General features: G+C 34.3%; 1 protein-coding gene across 4 annotated transcripts in view; it reads left to right on the top strand.

Annotated features, from left to right (window-relative positions):
• syd (JNK-interacting protein syd) overlaps positions 1–22,529 on the top strand; it is a 39,953-nt gene that overhangs the window by 4,457 nt on the left and 12,967 nt on the right. For 2 of the 4 annotated variants that reach the window (XM_028177857.2, XM_028177867.2), the window contains exons 4-13: positions 3,364–3,551; positions 6,853–7,009; positions 8,508–8,543; positions 11,608–11,625; positions 12,298–12,515; positions 13,475–13,600; positions 15,724–15,848; positions 18,779–18,941; positions 20,441–20,589; positions 21,497–21,648. In XM_028177857.2, coding sequence (XP_028033658.2) covers positions 3,364–3,551; positions 6,853–7,009; positions 8,508–8,543; positions 11,608–11,625; positions 12,298–12,515; positions 13,475–13,600; positions 15,724–15,848; positions 18,779–18,941; positions 20,441–20,589; positions 21,497–21,648 — 1,332 coding nt within the window. The remainder of the gene's footprint in view (positions 1–3,363; positions 3,552–6,852; positions 7,010–8,507; positions 8,544–11,607; positions 11,626–12,297; positions 12,516–13,474; positions 13,601–15,723; positions 15,849–18,778; positions 18,942–20,440; positions 20,590–21,496; positions 21,649–22,529) is intronic. The other 2 variants (XM_028177861.2, XM_089727830.1) reach the window with 1 other exon arrangement.

Below are 22,529 nucleotides of genomic sequence, written 5' to 3'. Positions count from 1 at the left end.
AAATAATACACCATAAAATACTACTTTTATAATAATAAATAATTAAATTAAATAAATTATTAAATATACGTAATGAAATATAAATTAAATAATTTATATAAGTATTAAAATGTAAGCCTTATTTAAATAGTAATAATGTTGTGATTGTTGTCGTCGAACTCGTCGAATACGAAGAGTTGAACGGGCAAAGACTAACCAATTGTGAGTACGCGCGGGTGGGTACCACCACCCTGCCTATTTCTGCCGTGAAGCAGTAATGCGTTTCGGTTTGAAGAGTGGGGCACCCGTTGTAACTATACTTGAGACCTTAGACGTCATATCTCAAGGTGGGTGGCGCATTTACGTTGTGGATGTCTATGGGCTCCAGTAACCACTTAACACCAGGCGGGCTGTGAGCTCGTCCATCCATCTAAGCAATAAATAAAAACAGACTGATTTTCTCACCGGATCTTCTCAGTGGGTCACAATTCGAATCTGGTGGTAGATTCAGCGAAGTACTGCTCTTACTAAGGTTAGTGTTATCAAGTTCACTCATGCTGAGCGATGTGAGATCGCCTATCAAACCGATGAAGCTGGGATAGCTCCTGGGAGCTACCAGATTGGATAGGACTAGAATTAAGAATATATTTAATAATATATTAAATTTAAATATTATATTAAATATTAAGACTATTTCATTATGTTACGATTTGTAATAACGCCTCGAGAAAACCGAGGAAAAAACTATTATTACTTGTTCGACTTATTGATGATAAGTTCATCAATGCGGAATCTAAACTATTATCGGGGCTACAGACTTGAAATTTTAGCACATGATGCCTTTATTTTGTGAGAATCCATTGAGATTAATTTTTTGGAGATTTACCCCGAATGTAATACAATAAGGGAAATTAATGCTTGTATGGTAGTCCGTCATTTTCAGAACAAAAAGCACGAATATACGATATACCTACTGATCAGAAGTGAATGTACACGTTTGTCGGGTGTTATTCTAATTTTTACCCCAAGAGTATGAATTAGGATTTGAAATTTATATGGGATTTATATTTTATATTTATTATATTATTATTTATTTTATATTTATTTGTTTTATATTTTTTTAGGGTGACATATTTTTGTTTGTTTGTACTCTATGCGTTCGTAAACCATTCAACAGATTGTGATGAAACTTGGTACCATTTATTATTGACATTCCAAATAAGGTTTTTGTTATATTACCATGAACGTACAATTATAGTGCTAGTAGTTTCGAGAAATATCTATATTTTCATTCAATTAGCGATTGTTACAACGGAGTGACATTGCCCTTCCCTTGCACAAAAAATATTATGCATAATTCAATTAAATTTTATCTACTCTATTAGTTTATAATTAAATAAATGAACATTCTCATACAAATTGTCGTGTTGACAAACATAAAATGCTATGTAGATTGACCCCCCGTGGGAAGAAAGACTCCTGCAAGGAATTCCACTTTTCTCTGTCACTGCTGTTAACTAACTTCGACTTACATTCTTTCACCGGACAATCTTTCGGTCTTGTTTTGTTCTCCGTTCAATTTTACTGAAATTCAAATAAAAAGCCTCTTATTTAAATATGGATATCATTTAACATTGTTCTTATTGAAACTAAAACATGATTATAAATGTGGATCAATATTATCATAGACTCGAAAAAGAGCCAGGACCTGAAAAAATAGACGAAACAAAATCAGAGGGCTTTTCTAAAACTAAAAAGGTATTAATTAATATTTATGATTATCAACACAACAACAATATAATTATTCCACATAAAAGGAGTATTAAACAAAATTACAATATGCAGTAAACTGAAAAGTACAGTAGCAACGTGACTTCCATTTTATTTATAGCGAGAAAGTTAAGACGTCATTTACTTTTGTTTTATTTCGAATGAAATGTGATTTAGGTTTCCCAAGTTCGTGGATCCGTTGTGCTTATGCTTATTATTAATGCTTAAAAATCTTAAGTTATTTATTGACACTGTCGATAGTCTGACTTTCATTAAGGCCCTACACCATTAGGTTGTAGGGTCACTGTGATTAGGTTGTAAGACGATGCCCGCTCGGCTTAATACATCTCGAAGTTGGGGGGCAGTCGTCGGACATATAATATATGTAATTGAAATTTCAGGAGAATACATTACTAGAAATATATAAATTATAAACCTAATGATTAGCATTTCTCGTTTTAATAAATATTATTAGTCGCTCGATCACAGTGATTTTCTACTACATAAATAGGATTTTTTTTTTTTATATTTACAATAAACCCCGGTTCTCGCTTGCCTTTACCTAACTATCTACTATGCTACTCGCTGTAAATGCACGGCTTAGTTGAACGAATTAGTGTATTGTATAGTAGGTTTATGTGCGAGTTGTTTTTATCAACAAGGCGAAGCCAATAAAACAATATTCTTTACGATCTTCAATAGCATGTTGTTTTAATAACAAAGCGCTTCTACCAATATCTGTTTATTTAATTTCAATAAAATGTTCGTTAAATGCGTTGCTTCACAAAACTCAGGATTCTTCGTGTGTATTTCTCGTCGTTTCGTAATACTTCTGGCCATCGACATATAGGCAACAGGAAGAACAAAAGAATTAAATATTAAATTTAAAAACTTACTTAATACTTAACTTGAATAATATATTTATTTTAAACATTCACGTGCATATGTATATGTATGAAGGTAGAAAAGCAAAAACATGTTCCCGCCATTGCATGCCATGGTTTATTTTAGTTAAAGAAAAGACCAATTAAAAACTGACTACATCTCTTTAATAATCGGCCAACTGTATAACCATTACTTTAATTATATATGTACAACGAAGAGATAAAATTTGAATTAAATCATATTCTTTACACAATTTCTAGTTGTTTTAAGTATTCTATAGATTGTCAAAATTTGTATAAAATACAGAGTAAGACAGATTGCCGTGATTGTTAATATCTGTAGTTTTAAATATCCAAAATACAACCATATTCCTTGTAAATGAGCCTCAAAGTTTAACATTCAACTTAAGGTGGCGTAAATTCTTATGTAAATTCTTAAAATTATTGCCGTGTTTAAAGTAAAATATTGTCGCGGCAAAATTTCAAGCGCATTTCTTCCAACTCTTCTTTTTCTCCACCTTATCCCACTAGATGGGGTGGGAACAGTTCTTGTTTGTATCATCTCAACACTCTCTCCTCTCTCTCTCATATCGTCATTCACACACTCCCCTCTACCTTGAACTACCATTTCCATACATCTCCTAGTCACATGCATCTTCTCTCTACGCATCACATGTCCATACCACGCTAACCGTTCGCTCTTTAATTCGGCGCATTTCTTCCAACGCAGGTCCGATATCGTTTGGTTTCGCATCTCTAGAAAGTTCTATGAACGCGATAGAACAGACCGAAAGTATTCCTGGTAGTCCTGTCAGCTTGTCGTCGTCACCGCCATCGCCGCCCATCGGAGCCGAACTAGCGGCCGTAAGGACGGTCGAAAGAGCTCACCAGACAGATGCCATAACACAACAGAGTCAGGTGAGGATCAATAAATAAATCGTTCGTGAATAAATGCTATCTGTATATCGTTTTATAATTGATGTACTCGATACAGGCTTGTGGAACTGTTACCGTTTATGTAATGTGACAATGATTTTTTATAAATTTTGATAAATAAACTTTCCTTAAAAATGCTTATTAAGCTAGAATTTTCTTTTGTGCTATGAGATTTACGACTAGTTATGTTTTAAAAATATATATTATTATATATATATAATTAAAAAAATATATATACTCTGCTGCAGAATAGAGTTGAGCAAACTTTTTTTTAAATGTATCCGTCGAGTTGTGAATTTGCAATGCTTCTAATGACGTCACTTACTTATGAGTCATGATTGCACGACTCTGGTTCGTTTCTAAATTTGCACAACTGTACATTTGTGTTGGTAAATTAATTTAAACAGTAATGTAATGGCTTTATGATTTTGTAAAAATACCAACAAGGCAAACACCAGTCACAAAAATCTGGATGTCAAATTATAGTACAGCTATCTCCTGTGAAGTGAAGCGTTAAAATCATACGGATGCCCGTCAAATTTACAACGGAATTACTGGATACAACATAATAGATTTTAATATTATTAAAAAATTCAAATTTTAAAATGTGTATATAATTGGTAGTAGTTGGTAGTCTATACCACGTGATCCTCGGCATTGAGGGAACGATAAAGAAGAATAATGCATATAATAAAACTGAAATGTGCGAGTAATCATAGCTATATGTCGCGTCAAGTATTGATAATTCCATTTATAGATTCCTTAGGCAAAGAGATCACATAATAATAACCTTTATTTAAATTAGCCACTTGACGATATTTCTCTACTGGTCCTGACGCAACTGTTACCGAAGAACGTCTCGATCATTTACTGCCCGCAAGAGATTCCCTTCAAGAATTCTTGAAGTAAAGCAAATTCTTCAATAAGTGAACGTATCGATTGGTCGTTTGAAGGTCATAGAGAATACACACACGTGTACACACGCGTACTAACTCGGGGACACGTTAGAAATGATTAAAGTGATGTCGTCTATGTCATGTTTCTTTACAAAATATTTTAAATTTGTTATAAATTCCTATTACCAACATCTCAGCTAAATGACTGATTTCTAACAATTGCACAATGGCTAGGAATATGTTCAAAGGAAACTAGATGTCTCGGAGTTTTAGGGGATGCCATTCCAAATTTAAAACGATTTTTAGACAAAGCTTAAAAATTTGCGGCCTATAGTTTCTTGAAAAAATCAAATACCACAGCGTGTGCCAAAATTGGTATAAAAATAACTGCATAAGGAAAAGTTTTTTTGGTTAAATCTAAATTTTCTATCTAGCATAAAACTTTTACAATTAGATTATCAGATGAGACACATTGGTGAGTTATAAAATAAACATATAACAAAATTGTGACGTGTTATTATAATAGGCAGTATTTTGTGATTTGAACACGTATTATTTAATAAAAGCACAAACAGATATTTTAGTGATTCGTAATACGTTCTGATGCTTCTACGGCTCTGAATATGGAATCAATTATAATTGAACGCGCGGATAATATGATTAAAACTTCGTCCTCATATCTTGGAGTGGTTTGCGGTACTTATATTCCGTATCCAATAACCGCCTCATTCCAGATGGGCGTTACGCTCATTTGCCTATCTAACGTAATGCTGTAAAGTTAAAAAAAAAAGGAAATTGCCGTATGTCTGAAATTCTTCACGTTGGAACCATATATAACAGTAACGTTGGGATGACTGAACTGAACGTCGGGATTGGTGCAACGAACACCTATGAATGAACTCGCCGTTCCAAGCCATCGGAAAAAATCATTCGAGATATATTCTGAAGTAAAATATCTGACACGCTCGTGACGATTTTTTCCCTACCTATTTGCTGGTAGCCTAAATGGATATACCAGCTTCGCGCGGACGAGATGAGGATTTGTGAATACATAATGTAAATTAGTCGTGAAAATGGTCTTATTTGGTTTCAAGTAATTGGCGTGACATTTGGCAAGAGGGTCGATGCGTTACAGCAAAACTATAGTAGCTGTAATAGAATATGACGCAGAACCAATAACAAATTTAATTCATTGAATGATCACAGTAACATGAATAGTTTCAAGTTTTTGTTATCTACGTAACTTAAATACATCAATGAAACGTCATAGGGCCGCAATCTTTGGAAATTCATTCATTTGCTTTGCTATGATGTTTATATACATATTTATTATACATAATATCAGCTTTGATATCTAGAATAACAGCTGCAAAATCCAATCTCTGTTCCAGTCCCTCTCTCTGCGAGGGATTAATGTTATTATGTCATCATCTTGTACAAGAACATCAAAAGAAGTAATTTAGGCTCTTCCGATAAATTTCTTCCTTTATTGCATCCGTCTTCATTGCACTCGCACATCAACGAGTAATGTATGTTGCTGAATTTAGATTGTTCACACCCTAGTGGCTGTTTATAGATGTAGGCGCATTCTCTAATCACGACGAGATCCTGCTCTAAAGTGAAATAATTTATTTGCATCAATGATCGGCAGACAGGTGCTTGTTGCGATTTCGTGTTATTTTCACAGTTTTTCAAATGGTTCTGTTTCAAGTTGTACTTGTAGCATCCACGATCCGTCAGTGATGAGCATTGATAGCACTTTAAACACGACACAGGCTTATTATAGCTTAACACTATTAAGTATAACGTAGTTAATTGGAAATACATTGAAAAATTCATTGCAATAAAACGTTGTTGACAAAATTCAGTGAAATGTCAAAGTTTTTCATTAATTTATTTTTTCCATTTGATGACAATCTATGCCCTAATAAAACGTTTTTGCTTGATTAGTAAATGAATAGGTCATGAAACCGGTTTAATAGTTTAATAATCACCATTTGAGATACATAATAAAAATAAGTAGATAAATGAACAGAAAAAAAATTCGTACCAATTACGCACACGGAAACAAGAGTCCAACAATTTATATACTAAAGTGAGCTTTGATTTTGGAAACGAGCCCATAATAACGAATTGGAATGAATTTTCTTAACTAAGCTCCTTTCGCGACATAAAATGATATAGGTATTAAGTAATAATTTGTACATAGTCGTCATAGGCAACATGACATATTGTATCGGAATCTTTGTCTTCGTTCAGGAACAATTCTAGGGTATCTATATTTAATGAACACTTTAATAAATATCGCTTTTTCAGTGAGATTCAGTGTTAAGATTTTTACTTAATTTCATTTTTTTTTAAATTGAAAGTAATAAATTGTTTTAAAGGCAACGTCGCCTGTCGCTCTCCCGAATTCAAACATCGGAAAATCCCAGACTAAGAGCGAAAAACGAAGTGGCAACACCTTGTATCAGGAGTTGGCTTTCCATGACACCGATGCGAGCATTGCCGAATCACAAGGCGATGAAGGTGCTGACATCACAGGTGAGTTGAGATATTTATAAATCTACATCATGGAGAGATAAAAAGATAAAAGTAAAGAGGTTCATTTGTTTGTACAAAAACTTGCATATTAAAAAGGTCAAAAGTACGTCAAAATACGTAAATTTCGTCGAATTATTCTCAAGAAAAATAAAGTATAATCTCTCTCTCCTTGCGTCGATAATTCTCAGTACTGAGAGTCGTGACCTCCTTTAATAACTTTCTTCTGGATTATTCTGCGTTAGCCCTACCTATCCTCAGCTGTATTGATGGCATCAAGAACTGAAGGGTTGAGAGTAGGGCGTATCTGGTCCGACCAGCCTATTGGACTTCTGCCCCTTGGATTTCTTCCGCATACCTTGCCTGTAATAAATAATGAAAATTAAAGTATAATGCAGTTGAATTTTTACTAACCGACGACGTTACAATACTCGTAGTGTTATGTCTGATTAACAATTCACTAATCGGTATGTATATTAAATTGGTAATTTGTTTCATTTTAATGATCTCATACTGTACACAATAAAAATAAAATTAAAACCGGATAGCGTTCCCTAAACGAACAGCACGCTGAAAATATTTTGTCGAACCGGTATCCGTTTTGATGTTTAATTCATTCGTATCGTAAAACAACACCCACATTTGTTTTTGTTTCCACTTGACCGGTCCACTTCTGTGGAAAACAGCTTATTGCATAACTAAGTTACATTACCGTGTTCTATCGTTAGCGGGTAATCTTTTGAAATGTTATGTAATAGTTTGGGCTCACGTTGTTTTCGCCTTGTTAAACATATAATAGAGTAACGGATGTGAGCTGGTAAATAAAATCAAAACGAAGCATAGGAATATAACTGGTGTTTCTGTTGGCCCTGCCATTTCTGAGTCCTCATTTGTTTCACTATTTTTGCAATTTAAAATGATAGTAGTTGACGTTTTATACCGCTGCCTTATCTATGTCTGCCTCAAATCTCGTCGTACAATACACATGAGACCTCATGTCTCAAGGTGTGTGGATGGCATTCACGTTGTGCAACTGATGTTTATGGACTACGGTAATCCGTTAACACTAGGCGGCCCTAGAGCTTGCTTACTCATCCATGGAATAAATTAAAAAAAGAAAATTTGAGAATTTCTCATACTTTAATGCGGTTAACCTTATAACAATGAACCTAAACTTACAAAACCTTACAAAATAACAATAATAATAATAACTAAAATATATTATTAAAAGGAGTCCCTTTAGGCGAGGTTCCGAAGATACTGGCAGTGTTCCCCCTTTGAATAGCTAGACTAATGCAGCTTATACTTAACACGGTAGTGTTGAACTGCTAGCGACCAAACTTATAACATTTGTGAATCGCATCACGATATATTACGACGTATTAGATATCTTCATGAAATACTTAAATGAATGACTGTTCAATGTATTTTTTTTATATAATGAATAAAAGAAAATTTGTAAAATCATAACCGTACTAAATACCGTATTTTTTATTACTAGGTAGCTGGGTGCATCCTGGAGAATATGCGTCTTCTGGTAAGTTTAAACAATATCGATAATTATGATTATGTGATGAAATGAGAATTATTCGTGAATAAATTAAGCACTTAATATAAAAAAAACACGGACCAAAATTAAGCCTGTTACTAAGGTTTTTCTTACACGAGACTACGTAATCCTTTAGTACTAATGCTTTTCGTGTATTATACGCGTGTGTGTCTATGATATGCAGTAAAATTTGTTGCAGATAATTTTTTTTGCAAAATGCCTGTTTTCGTCGAATAAATAAAATTAATCTGACAAAATAAAATAATACACAGCACATCACTTTCCGTGTTCCAAATTTAATTTAATTTATTATGTAAATTAATATTTATTTATAAGTTCCGTATTTTAAAAGATATTGCTTCTTGCAAAAAAAAATTAAAGCAGACTTTTGATGTTGTTTGTCTAACTGACCACCTCTGCGGAATTTAAATAATCATTTAGGGAGCTTACCGAACACATTAAATTTTATTTTATTTTTATTCCCTAACGTATTATATATTTTTACGTGACGTCAATACAATTCCCTACAAACGTTGTTCACAAGACCATTTCGTTTTGTCAAAAATACCGATGTACTAAATTCAGATTTTTCTCTTTAATTATGCTATAAAGGGCTTGCCTCTTACCAACTTTCACGATAGATACATTTTTTCATGATAGATTTTCTGGTTGTTTTAACCGAGAAGAATTTTTTTGTATGACATCCTTATAGACTGATAGTAAACTGATCCTATATGGACTCCGTTTTCTTTCCTCTCGAAGATTAAAAATCCAAAAATGAATTAAACTTGCAATTATTGAACGTAAAGAAGAACTTAGTAACCATAACTTAAGTCGTATATCATATCAAATGTACAATGTACTTAATTTGTCTTTTTTTTTAATTAATTATTTGACATACATTCTATTAATCGAATTGTATATAATATGTATTATATTCTCTTAGAGTAAGTCGGACGATCAGTATTAAATAATTCATTTAAATAAAATCATTCGTCACATATCGTTCCACATTCTTTCACATGTTTATTTATGTTTGATAGTGTAATTGATTAAAATATTTTAGTAAATTTAAATCAAATGAACATATTAAGCATTTATTTAAATAATGTTTTGTTTAAATATTAATTCACAATTATTAGATTAAAAACAAAGAACCGTTTTACTAGTCTCCGTACACTTAAGTAATCATATTGTTGAGAATAATACATTATAGTAAAATTTACAAGTAAAATATCACTCAATACAAATATCTTTAATAAACTTCGAATATTTTCTGAAATAAACCGAAGGATGTCATTAAGTGATCACCATAACGTCGCGAATATTACGGAAAATGATCGCACTCAATTCGTGGCTGTGCGGAAATATGTTCCATCTACAATTAACTGCTTTATAGCGTACTATGTGACATAATAATCATTCAATTCACTCAATACATTTTGTAGTACTGCTTGAAATTTGTAGCTTGAGTTGTAGTAGCAATGTCTTTCTCTCTCTCTATCTCGCTCACTCTCTTTCTATTTCTGTTCGGACGCAGATATGTTCGATTGTCTTCTTTCTTCCTGTAAATAATTTTGTTTAAATCATTTATAAATCTATGAGAAGCAATCAAAGTTGACGTGAGCGAAAAAGTGCACTTTACACTTCGATACAAATCTCACGTGCCGGGCAATACTATGTACCCCTCCATTAAATAATATACTTAATTCTGATCCAGACAATATTCGTCTAACAAAACAAAAACGTAATTAAATGGAGAACTTAACAAAGAAAATATAAAAATAAATGTTTAAAATCAACATGTATAGAGGCATTTTTTTAATTTATTTTTTTATTTATTTATTTATGTACACACAGAAAAGAAGACATAGTACAGAGTAATAGGAAAATTATGTACAAAGGCACTGCTTATTTCTTTAAGAAATCTCTTCCAGCCGACCTGCGAGAGGATAATGAGAATAATAATAAAAAGTGATGAGTGTGTGTAGAACAAATAACACATAACTAAAATAACAAATTATCTGTTGTAAAGATCAATTTATCTGCTGTAAAGATCAACTCTTCTCAGGAAGTAGTCAAGTTCGAAACATTAAACGTGCTAATGTACACATGAATCAGTACGGTTTAAAATATGTATTTTACACGGCTACTTATAGAGCAAGTGAAAATACTAAAAAAATTGCTGATGAAGGATAGCGTTGTTCGAAATGAAATAATCTCTTCTCTGTTTAATCATTCGAAATGTTGTAAAATAATATAATAATACCTATAATAGATCCTGGTATAAATTTTGTTCAGTGTGCCAGTTTTAACCGAGTGATGGTACAGTGTTGTTAGTGCGAATTTTTAAACGCTCTCGATAGCGTAAAAGTTAACTCATATTTGTATGAAGTTGGAACGTTTCCCTACGTTTGCCGCTAGAGGCGCTGTTCCAACTCCATACAAATTTTATTAAACTTTTACGCTATCGAGAACGTTAAAAAACTACCACTAAGCACACTGTACGGCCACTCGGTTAAAGCTTCAGTGAGAAACCTCAGGATAGGCGCAGTATTTATATCAATAGATATAACGTAGTAGTAACGTTTTCAATTTTATTCATGATGATTACTTATGTGTACATAAATATATTAAAAAACTATAGATATCGGGACGCATTACAAGCTAAAAGCTTTATAGTCTAGTATTATTATGTTTCTTTTTATATATTTAGTTTGGTGTTTTTTTTTATTATTTAGACAATCTTTTACTTTATTTTATTCATCCGATCACACACTTCGCCATAATAAAGTTGACACAGTTTTATTAGTCTTTTTTCATTTCTACATTTATCTAATTGTAGTTGTACGAAAATTGTTTGACACGAGTTAATTTAACGCAATATATATTTTTTAATTACATTTAAATTTCTAACCGCATCTAGTGTCTAATTGGCGTAGTGTGTGAGCGGTCCCTTACCTTTTACTGTAAACTATGTAATACAACACTAATTCTGTGTTCGTTCTTTCCATGCGTTCTAACAAAAAAAAAATGCATCAACGCATTGCAGTTAACGATAACTACTTTGGTAAGTAACATGCAAACTATTTTATCGTAAACATTAAAGTTCTATATAAATTTTAACAGCTTTCTCTAATTAAATTAACATAATTATGGTCAAACAATAACATGTCCCGCTTCTTTTAGTCGTTTAACTAATAATATAAACATGGAATGTGTATTAATAATCTCACACATTACGCCGCGGCGCTGCGTGAACCGCGGCATCGCACCGGTCATTGCACAATGAGCTCATGACGTCATCAGCTATCTGTCTTCCCAATACGCGTGGCTTTTGTATTCCAAACGCCATAAAACCTAGTGCAAATTTAATAATACATATATTGCAATCCATTATGCTTTTAAAAAAAGGTATACTGCTTGATAACAACGTATGTTGTTGTATTGTATATGTTTTTTGTAGTATGTCCATTTCCAGTAAAAAGGCTCTGAAAGAAGCCATATAAAAAAGGTTACTGCTTCTATAACAATTACCATTAAATCGAATCGCATTAACTAATATTGTTTGATCATGCGTTGTACTAAACTAATGTATCATTTGCAATTCAGTTTGTTTATTCACGTCACGGAACATTATGTATAGTGGTCATTTATAAACGTTCATTAAATAATTTCGAATTTTGTATTATATTATTGTTATCTGTTTACATTTATTAATTGAATAAACGATTTCCGGAAGGCATGGGGAAAGAAGTCGAAAACTTGATACTGGAGAACAACGAATTATTGGCCACGAAGAACGCTTTGAACGTTGTCAAGGACGACCTTATAGTGAAGGTGGATGAGTTGACCGGCGAACAGGAGATGCTTCGAGAAGAAGTGGCCAATCTAAGTTCGGCGCGAGAGAAACTTAGAGATCGGGTGACTCAATTGGAGGATGAATTGCGACGTTTGAAGGTATTTATTTTTAATACGCTTTTATTAGCTTCAGACGTATGTATGTAACGGAATCTTTGAACATGATTTTGACCCCCTTCAAAACGTCGGATTAACTCGAAATTTGGTATACTTGTTAAGGACCGATGACAATTCAATATTTAAAGATTTTTTTACAATAAAATCATTTTTTCTTACATTATTTTCAATTAAGATGTATTAAAATTTATTTTCTATTTTTTAGTTGGATTTTCTATAAAAGCGTATTTTGTTAGTTGTTTTAAACTATTACATTTATTATTATTATTATTATTTTAAAACATTCACGTTGTCATTTACGTTATCCACTTAACATCCAACTGGTAGGTACTTTCTGAGCTAGTGTTTTTTTTACCTAAGCTGTTAACCTAAGAGGGCTATGATAGCGTATCCAGACGAGGTGTGCTTATTAATGACAATTAAAATGTATTCGTGCTTTTCTTCTGAGGCGGTACTTTCAATTCGGAAACTCTTGTTTAGTTTGAAGACTATTTTCTCTGACAACGTGTTGCACGATTTTTCACCACGTGTAGTTACGGTGGTCCAGCACTTCAGATATAAACATCCCGGTGAGTAATATCCACACCGGGTGTGGCGGTAGTATTACAGAACGCAGTAATGCGTTTCGGTTTGAAGGGTGGGGCAGCCTTGTAACTACACTGAGACCTTAGAACTCATATCACAAGGTGGGTGGCGGTATTTACGTTGCCTATGGGCTCCGGTAACCACTTAACATCGGGATGGCTGTGAGCTCGTCCACCCAACTATGCAATATAAAAAATAAAAAACTGGTTAACAATTTTGCACTTACGGTTTAATATTGTCTAAAGTAGACAGTTCATGTATAAGTTGCATTCTACACACTAGCGTTGCCTTACAATCAGCAAATTAAGTATTTCATGAAATCTTCATTTATTAATTATTGACTTTGTGATTTAAAGGAGGCGATGAGCAACAACGCCGGCGGTGGGGACAACGAGGAGGAAGCCGACGTCCCGTTGGCGCAGAGACGCCGCTTCACGCGCGTCGAGATGGCACGTGTCCTCATGGAACGTAACCAATATAAGGTACACGCAAATGCTTTAAAGTCGTTGTACCCTAAAAGATAAGACGGCCGGTGCACTCGTATCGAGGGATGCGACAGGGTCGATGTTCGAATCCCGCAGACAGGTAAAAATTTTTTTTAAATGTAATACCGACGTTACTTAGGTCATGCTCTTGAATGGCTTTCACGATGAATAAATAACATTGCGTAATAAAAATCAGACTCGTAAAAAAATAATCGTGTAAAGTACCTAATGTCTCAAGATTGGTAGGGCGATATTCACATTGCGATGTCTAGGAGCTCCAGTAAGCGCTTAACGCTAGGTGGGCCGTGAGCTTGTACCCTAGCCTAAAATATGTAAACCTATAAAATGACTTCGTATAAACAAAATTCATTACTTTAACTACTTGCTAGCTTGAAAGCTTGAAAGCTACTTGTTTTGACTTGGGGCGCGGAAGATAGTTTCAACGAAAGCTGACCTCGTTCTTTATCACAGATGTTCAAAGTGAATGATTTTACCCAATCAGCTTTTAGTATAACTATCAACCGACATGAACATGTAGTATTGTGGTTTGTCTTCTATACGCTAATTCAAAGGTGACTTATAATATTTACTTACACTCCTCCTCCTCGCGTCGTTTCCTCACTGCTGAGGGTCGTGGTCATTACAATTCGACATGATTTTACTCCTTGTAATGTCCCGCATTTATTACTTACACATATGCCTTAAAAAAAGGTTCTAATTTGGAGCTAACTTTACTGTATGCACTTTGTCATAAGCAATATTCCATACGAAAATATGGATAGATATTTGATTGTGAAAGATGATGTTTTTGTATCCTATTATTTTATTTATTTATCTAACGTACCATAACCTAGATGCGGCATAATACTCGGATTACAACCCAGTTCGATAAAACTAATCAGTAATTTTAATTTAACGTAAACTAGGTCATATTTTAATTAATGTCTCTTAGGCTAAAACCCACTGACCTTACTTGAATGTCTGTTAAGTCTAATCACTTTGTTCATGTGTTGTTTAGTGACGTCACTATCACTATAACTATTTCGAATTAGAAAAAAAACACTACACTAACTCAAAAGACTTAGTATCCTATATTACAGAAAAAAAAGTTTTTACATATAGTTGTTTTTGGAATAACTTGATTCAAAAACACAATTATTAATATTTATTTCAAAATATTGGTTACGGTCAATTTCATCACACAATAAAATGACAAATAAGAATAGGTTAGGTTTGTTTGTTCGTTACAATACTTTTTCTATGAATGAATTTATTAAGTCAAGTATAAAAAGTCGAAGTGAACTAGTTACATAATTGACTATGCCTCCGGGAATTATCTAGCGAAGTTAAATTCATGAATAATAATAATAATAATGACGGGACCCAAATTCAGCCCCAATTTAGAATTCCCTGTGTTGTGTTATTATTATTAGTAGTGGTCCCCCGGTAGTCGAAATTCGACTATAATTAATTGAAAATAAGTTTCTACACTATTATGATCCTGTTTTCAAAGAATATTATACTTCTTTATTCACAGATTTCGCCAAGACTACACTATAGACAAATAAATAATATTAACCTATTCGTAGTTTGACCACAGACTCTAAGCAACAAACGTTTGACAATAAACATAGAGTATACATATATGTGTGTGTTTATTTATTGATTTAATGTATTATTAACGCATAATTTAAAAAAAAATATTAACCTGTACTCCTCTATATTCTGTATAAGTGTGGGAAACTTCATACTCATTTGTCCACGCAATTTTCGTAAAAATGGATACAAAGTTTTTGCTTCACCTATTAATATATAGGTACTTATATATGTTTAAATATTTACATAATATATAGATAATGAACGCCTGGACAAAGAGCAAACCAACCTGTTCATCAGACTAATGTTTGAATTAATAACGTTTTTATTTTTTATTGCTTAGAGGAGTGGACGAGCTCACAGCCCACCTGGTGTTAAGTGGTTACTGGACCCCATAGACATTTACAATGTAAATGCGCCACCCACCTTTCGAGATATAAGTTCTAAGATCTCAGTATAGTTACAACGGCTGCTCTACCTTTCAAACTTATTAAAACTAATAAGAGTTTTCATATTTTTTAAAGGAACGATTAATGGAGCTTCAAGATGCCGTTCGCTGGACCGAGATGGTTCGTGCCAGTCGCGTGGACAACTCCATCGACAAGAAGAGCAAGCAGAGCATATGGACTTTTTTTAGTAAACTATTCAGGTACGTTCGAATCAAATTGTACGCGGAGATAAGTTTTCAGTCGTCTGAGTCTGAAGAATGTCGAAGGTGCTCCCGCGTTTGCACAGGTATTTCTTTCTCGCATTTATTAGGTCACGTTTGGAGAACGACGTACTAAAGTGTAGTTTTTTTCTGAACTGAATTATACTTGTGGTTCATTATTTACTATTTATTAACCTTTCTCAGTGACAGCAGTGGACTATGCCAGTCTGTGTGTTCTGTAGTCTGTGAAAATGTTTTTTATAGTCTTGTTAGAAAATCAGACTAACTTTACTACTATTTTCGGTTACGATTCAAATACAGCCCGCGAATGTGAAGATGAAATTCACTAATTTAGATGAGCAGACACGTGAAACGTCTGGCTTTAAGCTCATAATGAAGTCCATGGAAATTATTTAATTAATCAAATTATAAAATCTCGCAGAAGTAAATAATAGTTATGTATAAAGTAAATTGGTTTTTGTCATTTTTAGGAAGGTTTATTATGTTAATGGCTAAGTATTAATAAAAATGTTATGTAATATTATGAAATGTCTTCATAAGCTGTCAGTGAGTGTAATAGAACATTCTATGAACCCTTTGTTCTGGATTTACTAAAAATCACTTAGACTATACTATGTTCGACTATAGAATAGTAGATTTTTCTAGAAATTAACAGACGACCAGAATCTTTCTTTAAATTGAAGGTCATCTACTGAACACGTAATGTTTATACCCCGATATAACAATTTTTAAAATTGGATTTTTTCGGAATTTGTATTTGTGCAAATGTATAGTGAAAATGTTGTTACCGCGATTCACGTTATTGATGGAGTTCTTGTAGTTTTAATGAGAGGCGCCGATTATTGAAATTAAATCTATTAAATAACATGCCCATTAACACAATCAACCTTTCCGTTAATTGTATTTCATGGCCAATTTGCGAATGTATTAAATTGTTTATACATAAAGCGAATTTATTGCTAATGCGAACTTTATACATGGTGTTACAAAAGCTGCATTATCTCTGGAAGGTATTTATGGTATCGAGAGAGTGAACGCATCTTGACATCAGAAGCCTAAATTTTTTTTTTATTGCTTATATGGTTGGACGAGCTCACAGCCCACCTGGTGTTAAGTGGTTACTGGAGCCCATAGACATCCACAACGTAAATGCGCCACCCACCTTGAGATACAAGTTGTAAGGTCTCAAGTACAGTAACGACGGCTGCCCCACCCTTCAAACCGAAACGCATCACTGCTTCACGGCAGAAATAGGCGGGGCGGTGGTACCCACCCGCGCGGACTCACAAGAGGTCCTACCACCAGTAATTACGCAAATTATAATTTTGCGGGTTTCATTTTTATTACACGATGTTATTCCTTCACCGTGGAAGTCAATCGTGAACATTTGTTGAGTACGTATTTCATTTGAAAAATTGGTACCCGCCTGCGGGATTCGAACACCGGTGCATCGCTTCAACACGAATGCACCGGACGTCTTATCCATTAGGCCACGACGACTACAAAAAATCGGAAAACCTTGAAAATTGAACCTTATTCTTTCTAATGTCGAGGCACAAAAATAAAATTATGATTTTGTATTTATATATGTAACTAGGATCCGACTACGTTGTCCTGTAATGCATACACATAAATTCATTCAAGCCGATCCAGCTGTTTAGTTGCAGTGTAGATAAATAACCTAAATACTGACTGCAGCGCCATCTATCGAGCTAATTTGTGAATCTGAACCATCCAGGGCGTAACCCTAGCAAACGCATCCAAAAAAAAACATTCAAATCGGTCCAGCCGCTTAGGAGGAGTTCAGTGACAATAGTATAATTATATATATAAAGATTAGTATATCCGGGCAGTGGATGGAAACTAGAGGCCCTAGATCCGTCGTCTGGATGCGCCTTGGGAGAGCCATATGTCCAACAGTGGACTATGTTTATGTTTATATGTTTAATATGAAGCTGATGATTATAATCGCCTCTTAAATTGTTTCTTTTGTGTATTTTTTTTTTTAATTTTTTTGAGGTCTATTACTACGAGAGAATAGCTGAATATACAATAAAAAGAGGAGAAGAATCAAAAATATTTACAAAATTATATTAGCGGTACTAGTTACATTACTGAAGGGAATTGAACCAGCGACGGTTTTGTTTTAAATAAAATCTTATTATTTATGTTACATAATTAGTCAGATTAGGGTTAAATAATCCTAGCGATTTGTCAGGTTATGTGTTTTGAATTTATGTTTAATTTTTTTAATCGAAAATTCGGATGCTTATACTTATCGCCTTGAGAACGTTTCAAACTTAATGACTCTGCTTTGTAATTGATGAAGTTTGTTTTTAGATACCCTAAGACTGCCTCAAACTTTTTTCATCTCATGATTTAAATAAGAACCTTTGAAAGAAAATCTGGTTTCATATATTATTAAGCTTTTAGTTTTCACGTGACGATTGTACAATGGTAAGTTAGCTCAGTAGATATTCAATCAATTTGTTTGTATGCTTAATGTTATTTCTCGTTGTAAAACTATTCAACTCCTAAATTCCTTTTCCTACCTTTGTAACATACATTTAGTTAGTTATGCGTCTTGCGTAATTCATTTATTTCATTTATTTTCATTTATTTCATTTATTTTCATTAACTTTTATAGTTGATCATTAGATAACTGTAGTAATTCTTAAGCTCTAGGAAATTATATGTTTAGTGCTTCAATTTAAACGCGTCGTTGTTTGTCAATTTGAAAGTTTAGTTAATTAAATTGGAATCGCATTGCACGATCAATGTGCTAATGAATGTTTGTTAATGATGTTTTAATTTTGAGCGTGTAGCGCAGAGCGAGCTATATGTGTATTCTTTTTTGATAGACCTTAAACAGAGAGTAGTTTAATGTTGTAATATTGTGGAATTTACAGTTCGAACGATCGTCCACAAAGACCGCTTTCCACTCCTCATCTAAGAGCCGTGGCCGCCTCGCAGCCTACGATGAGACATTCACAAACCCAAGGCGACTTCTTGGAGGCGCAGCTCTCCGACCACCACCAGAAGCGACACGAGAGAACCGAACAATTCCGACAGGTAAGATAAACTTTTATAAGAAATGTTTAACAGATATAGACAGGCACATTTTAGTTTATTCATTGTTTTGTTGACTTTTTATTTTGTTACATTGTTATGTTGAATATACGTAACACGAATATAATATATATATATATATAATCAAATACGATAAACAATATTAAACTTATAAAAAACTTTTTTCGATTTAAAAAGTCAACATAACCTTGGTTGTGTTGAAAATATTAACGGCAATATTATGTTACGATATTTCTGTTTCAAAACGCAGTTCTACTTTGATCAAACTTTGAAATTAGCAAAAAGAATATATTATTATATATATATACACAATATATAATTAAATGAATAAAACTATCCAGAATATGACAGAAAAGAAAATTCTATAGAAGAAATCGCTAGACCAAATGAGACAAAAATAATACTTGGCCCGATTATATTTATTTTGTACTTAATATTGCTGTTTGTTATATTTAAATATTGCTTATCTTCGCTTGGTCTTTTGAATGTATTGATTGCGCTTTGGTTCCTTTCCTCATTGCATAATTTTTGTGTACATTGATTTACATTCGAATACAGACTTCATATTCTTCTACTAGCTCGCTTTCGATTGAGTGTCGTGCCAAAGAACCTAATAATTTAGTTGCACACGTGTTTTTTAGATTATTTTACAATATTAACATTCCCATATATTGGTATTGACGTTCTCGTTATATCTGTGCACTGTCAGAGTCGTTGAATACGCATGCAATGTCCATATGTAGCTCTGCATCAAATTATATATTTCCTCTTACGCTCGCTTCTGTTGGTTTAATCTCTTCTTGTACGTTTTCTACGTACTCGTCTTTTTATTTATTTCTTTTTACCCTTTTCCTGTACGTAATCTCCTTTACCTTTCTTTTGTTTGCAGCCAAATGAATGACGGCCTCAATTTTAAATGAATTTAATGTTCAAACGAACAGTGATATGATGAAATAGTGATGTAGGATAGAATCTTGTAAAGTGACATTTAGCATATTTTAATTTACGTTATAACTGCTATTTTAATGTAGTTGCTTTATTCTTACGTTCGTCGTTTTGTGATGTTTGATGAAATAAAGTTGTTATTTTTAGTATTTGTGTTTTTTTATTTTTATTTTGCGCTCTTGCTATTATTATAATTAGCTCAGTATCTATCATGTGCCTTGTCAATTTCGTTTTGTGTTATGTAACACTATGTACACACAAGTTTTGAGATGTCACTGTTAACTTTTGTAGCGATGCAATAAAATACGTTAATTGAAAAAGTATAGTGTCTCTTGAATTTCGAATGTTATTCATTGAATAAAACAGCCATGAATAGCCTGTTATTACCGTATATACAGATAGAGATATAAAATAAGTTGATAAACACACATGAATAAGTTGTTTGTTATTTTGTAATTAAATCGAATTGACATGTTCTTCCTCAAGACGTTCATGTCCGTTACGATGTTGTTACCAAACCGAGTGGTGGGGTGTAGGTGCGGGTACATGTGCGTAAGGAAGACGGGCGCACGCACGCTTACGGTTGGAGTCTTCCGGGGAAGAACAGCCAGGGGCAGAAGGGACCGAGCCCCTCAGCGTCCCTGTCGTCGGGGGGAGTTCCGGTACCAGTTCCGGTTTTTTGTCGGTAATGTTTTTTTTTTGTATAGCACGCGATTTTGAATCTTATCAATACATAGATATGATAACGTAAATGCCGCCGTTCACATTGATGATATGAAAGGGAAAGCCGACTTGTAACACTCGCATACTGATCGGCACAAATGATTATCTCACTTATAGACACTAGTATATTGGGTGTATAATCGATTGTTTTCTAATTGAAATAACCCAATCTGAAATAACGAAGGGAGTTATTAAGATCAAAATGTTTTTGTTTGTTTTTAACTACGACACAATCATGTGGCCCAGTTTTTAAGGTGAGACAGTCGTTATGAAAAACAATCGATATTTCGATATGCCTCCAAATATAAGACAGTGTTCACGTTATTATGTCTAGAGGCTCTTGTAATAATTTCATACTAGGCAGGCCATAAAGTTGCCGTACATAATTAATTATAAATTATGTCAAAGATTTTTTGACCAATTTTAATATAATTGATCGAGGTGTTAAAATTATAAAGAAATTCGATCGTTTCAATCAAATTTTAATACATCAAAACCAAAGTTGAAATATTGTAAAAAAATAGCATTTCAAATAACTCCTTTGAACTCAGTTGTACGAATAACCTGTTTTTTTCTGATTTGTAACGCTTTGGTTCTGTCTTTTTTTTTCCTACCTATGCTGATAGCCTTGAGAAGCTATTTCAGCTTCGCCCTAACATGTAGGTGAGCTCACGGGGCTCAAACCGGAGTGGTGCTAACACTGACCCTAGCAAGAGCAGTGCTACGCAGAATCTACCATCGGTTCGGAAACGCGACCCACTGAGAAGATCCGGCGAGAAACTCAGTGGGCTGTGTCTGTGGGAGTTCTGTCATATCTCCCTCTAGGTCTTACATTGTAAAATTATTTAAACACAAACATTTTGTAACAGCCCGATAGCGGAGAGTGAGCCGCGTATGACTCTGCTGTGTGCGGCCGGCGTAAACCTGAACGGAGGTAGGACTCCGGATGGAGGTTGCATGATCGGTGAGAGCGTTTTCTACGCAAATGAAGACGATAAGACGGAGAACAATATGTCCTTAGGTACGTATAATAAAGTCAGTTAAGATTTGAATGGTATATCTCGGTCAAAAGTGAGACTGATTCCGTCTTGAGTGTTTTTATCGTATTTCCTAGAGTAGAGGTCGGAGGAAGTGTTTGAGATTCCGTTGTCCGTCTGCTAAGAAAGAGTAGAGGTCGGAGGAAGTGTTTGAGATTCTGTCGTCCGTCTGCTAAGAAAGAGTAGAGGTCGGAGGAAGTGTTTGAGATTCCGTCGTCCGTCTGCTAAGAAAGAGTAGAGGTCGGAGGAAGTGTTTGAGATTCCGTCGTCCGTCTGCTAAGAAAGAGTAGAGGTCGGAGGAAGTGTTTGAGATCCCGTCGTCCGTCTGCTAAGAAAGAGTAGAGGTCGGAGGAAGTGTTTGAGACTCCGTCGTCCGTCTGCTAAGAAAGAGTAGAGGTCGGAGGATGTGTTTGAGATTCTGTCGTCCGTCTGCTAAGAAAGAGTAGAGGTCGGAGGAAGTGTTTGAGACTCCGTCGTCCGTCTGCTAACAAAGAGTAGAGGTCGGAGGAAGCGTTTGAGATTCCGTCGTCCGTCTGCTAAGAATGAGTAGAGGTCGGAGGAAGTGTTTGAGATTCCGTCGTCCGTCTGCTAAGAAAGAGTAGAGGTCGGAGGAAGTGTTTGAGACTCCGTCGTCCGTCTGCTAACAAAGAGTAGAGGTCGGAGGAAGCGTTTGAGATTCCGTCGTCCGTCTGCTAAGAATGAGTAGAGGTCGGAGGAAGTGTTTGAGATTCCGTCGTCCGTCTGCTAAGAATGAGTAGAGGTCGGAGGAAGTGTTTGAGATTCTGTCGTCCGTCTGCTAAGAAAGAGTAGAGGTTGGAGGAAGTGTTTGAGATTCCGTCGTCCGTCTGCTAAGAAAGAGTAGAGG

This window comes from Bombyx mandarina, chromosome 01, assembly GCF_030267445.1.
Source record: "Bombyx mandarina strain Sakado chromosome 01, ASM3026744v2".
Taxonomy (NCBI): domain Eukaryota; kingdom Metazoa; phylum Arthropoda; class Insecta; order Lepidoptera; family Bombycidae; genus Bombyx; species Bombyx mandarina.
This window is presented reverse-complemented; position numbering and strand designations above follow the sequence as displayed.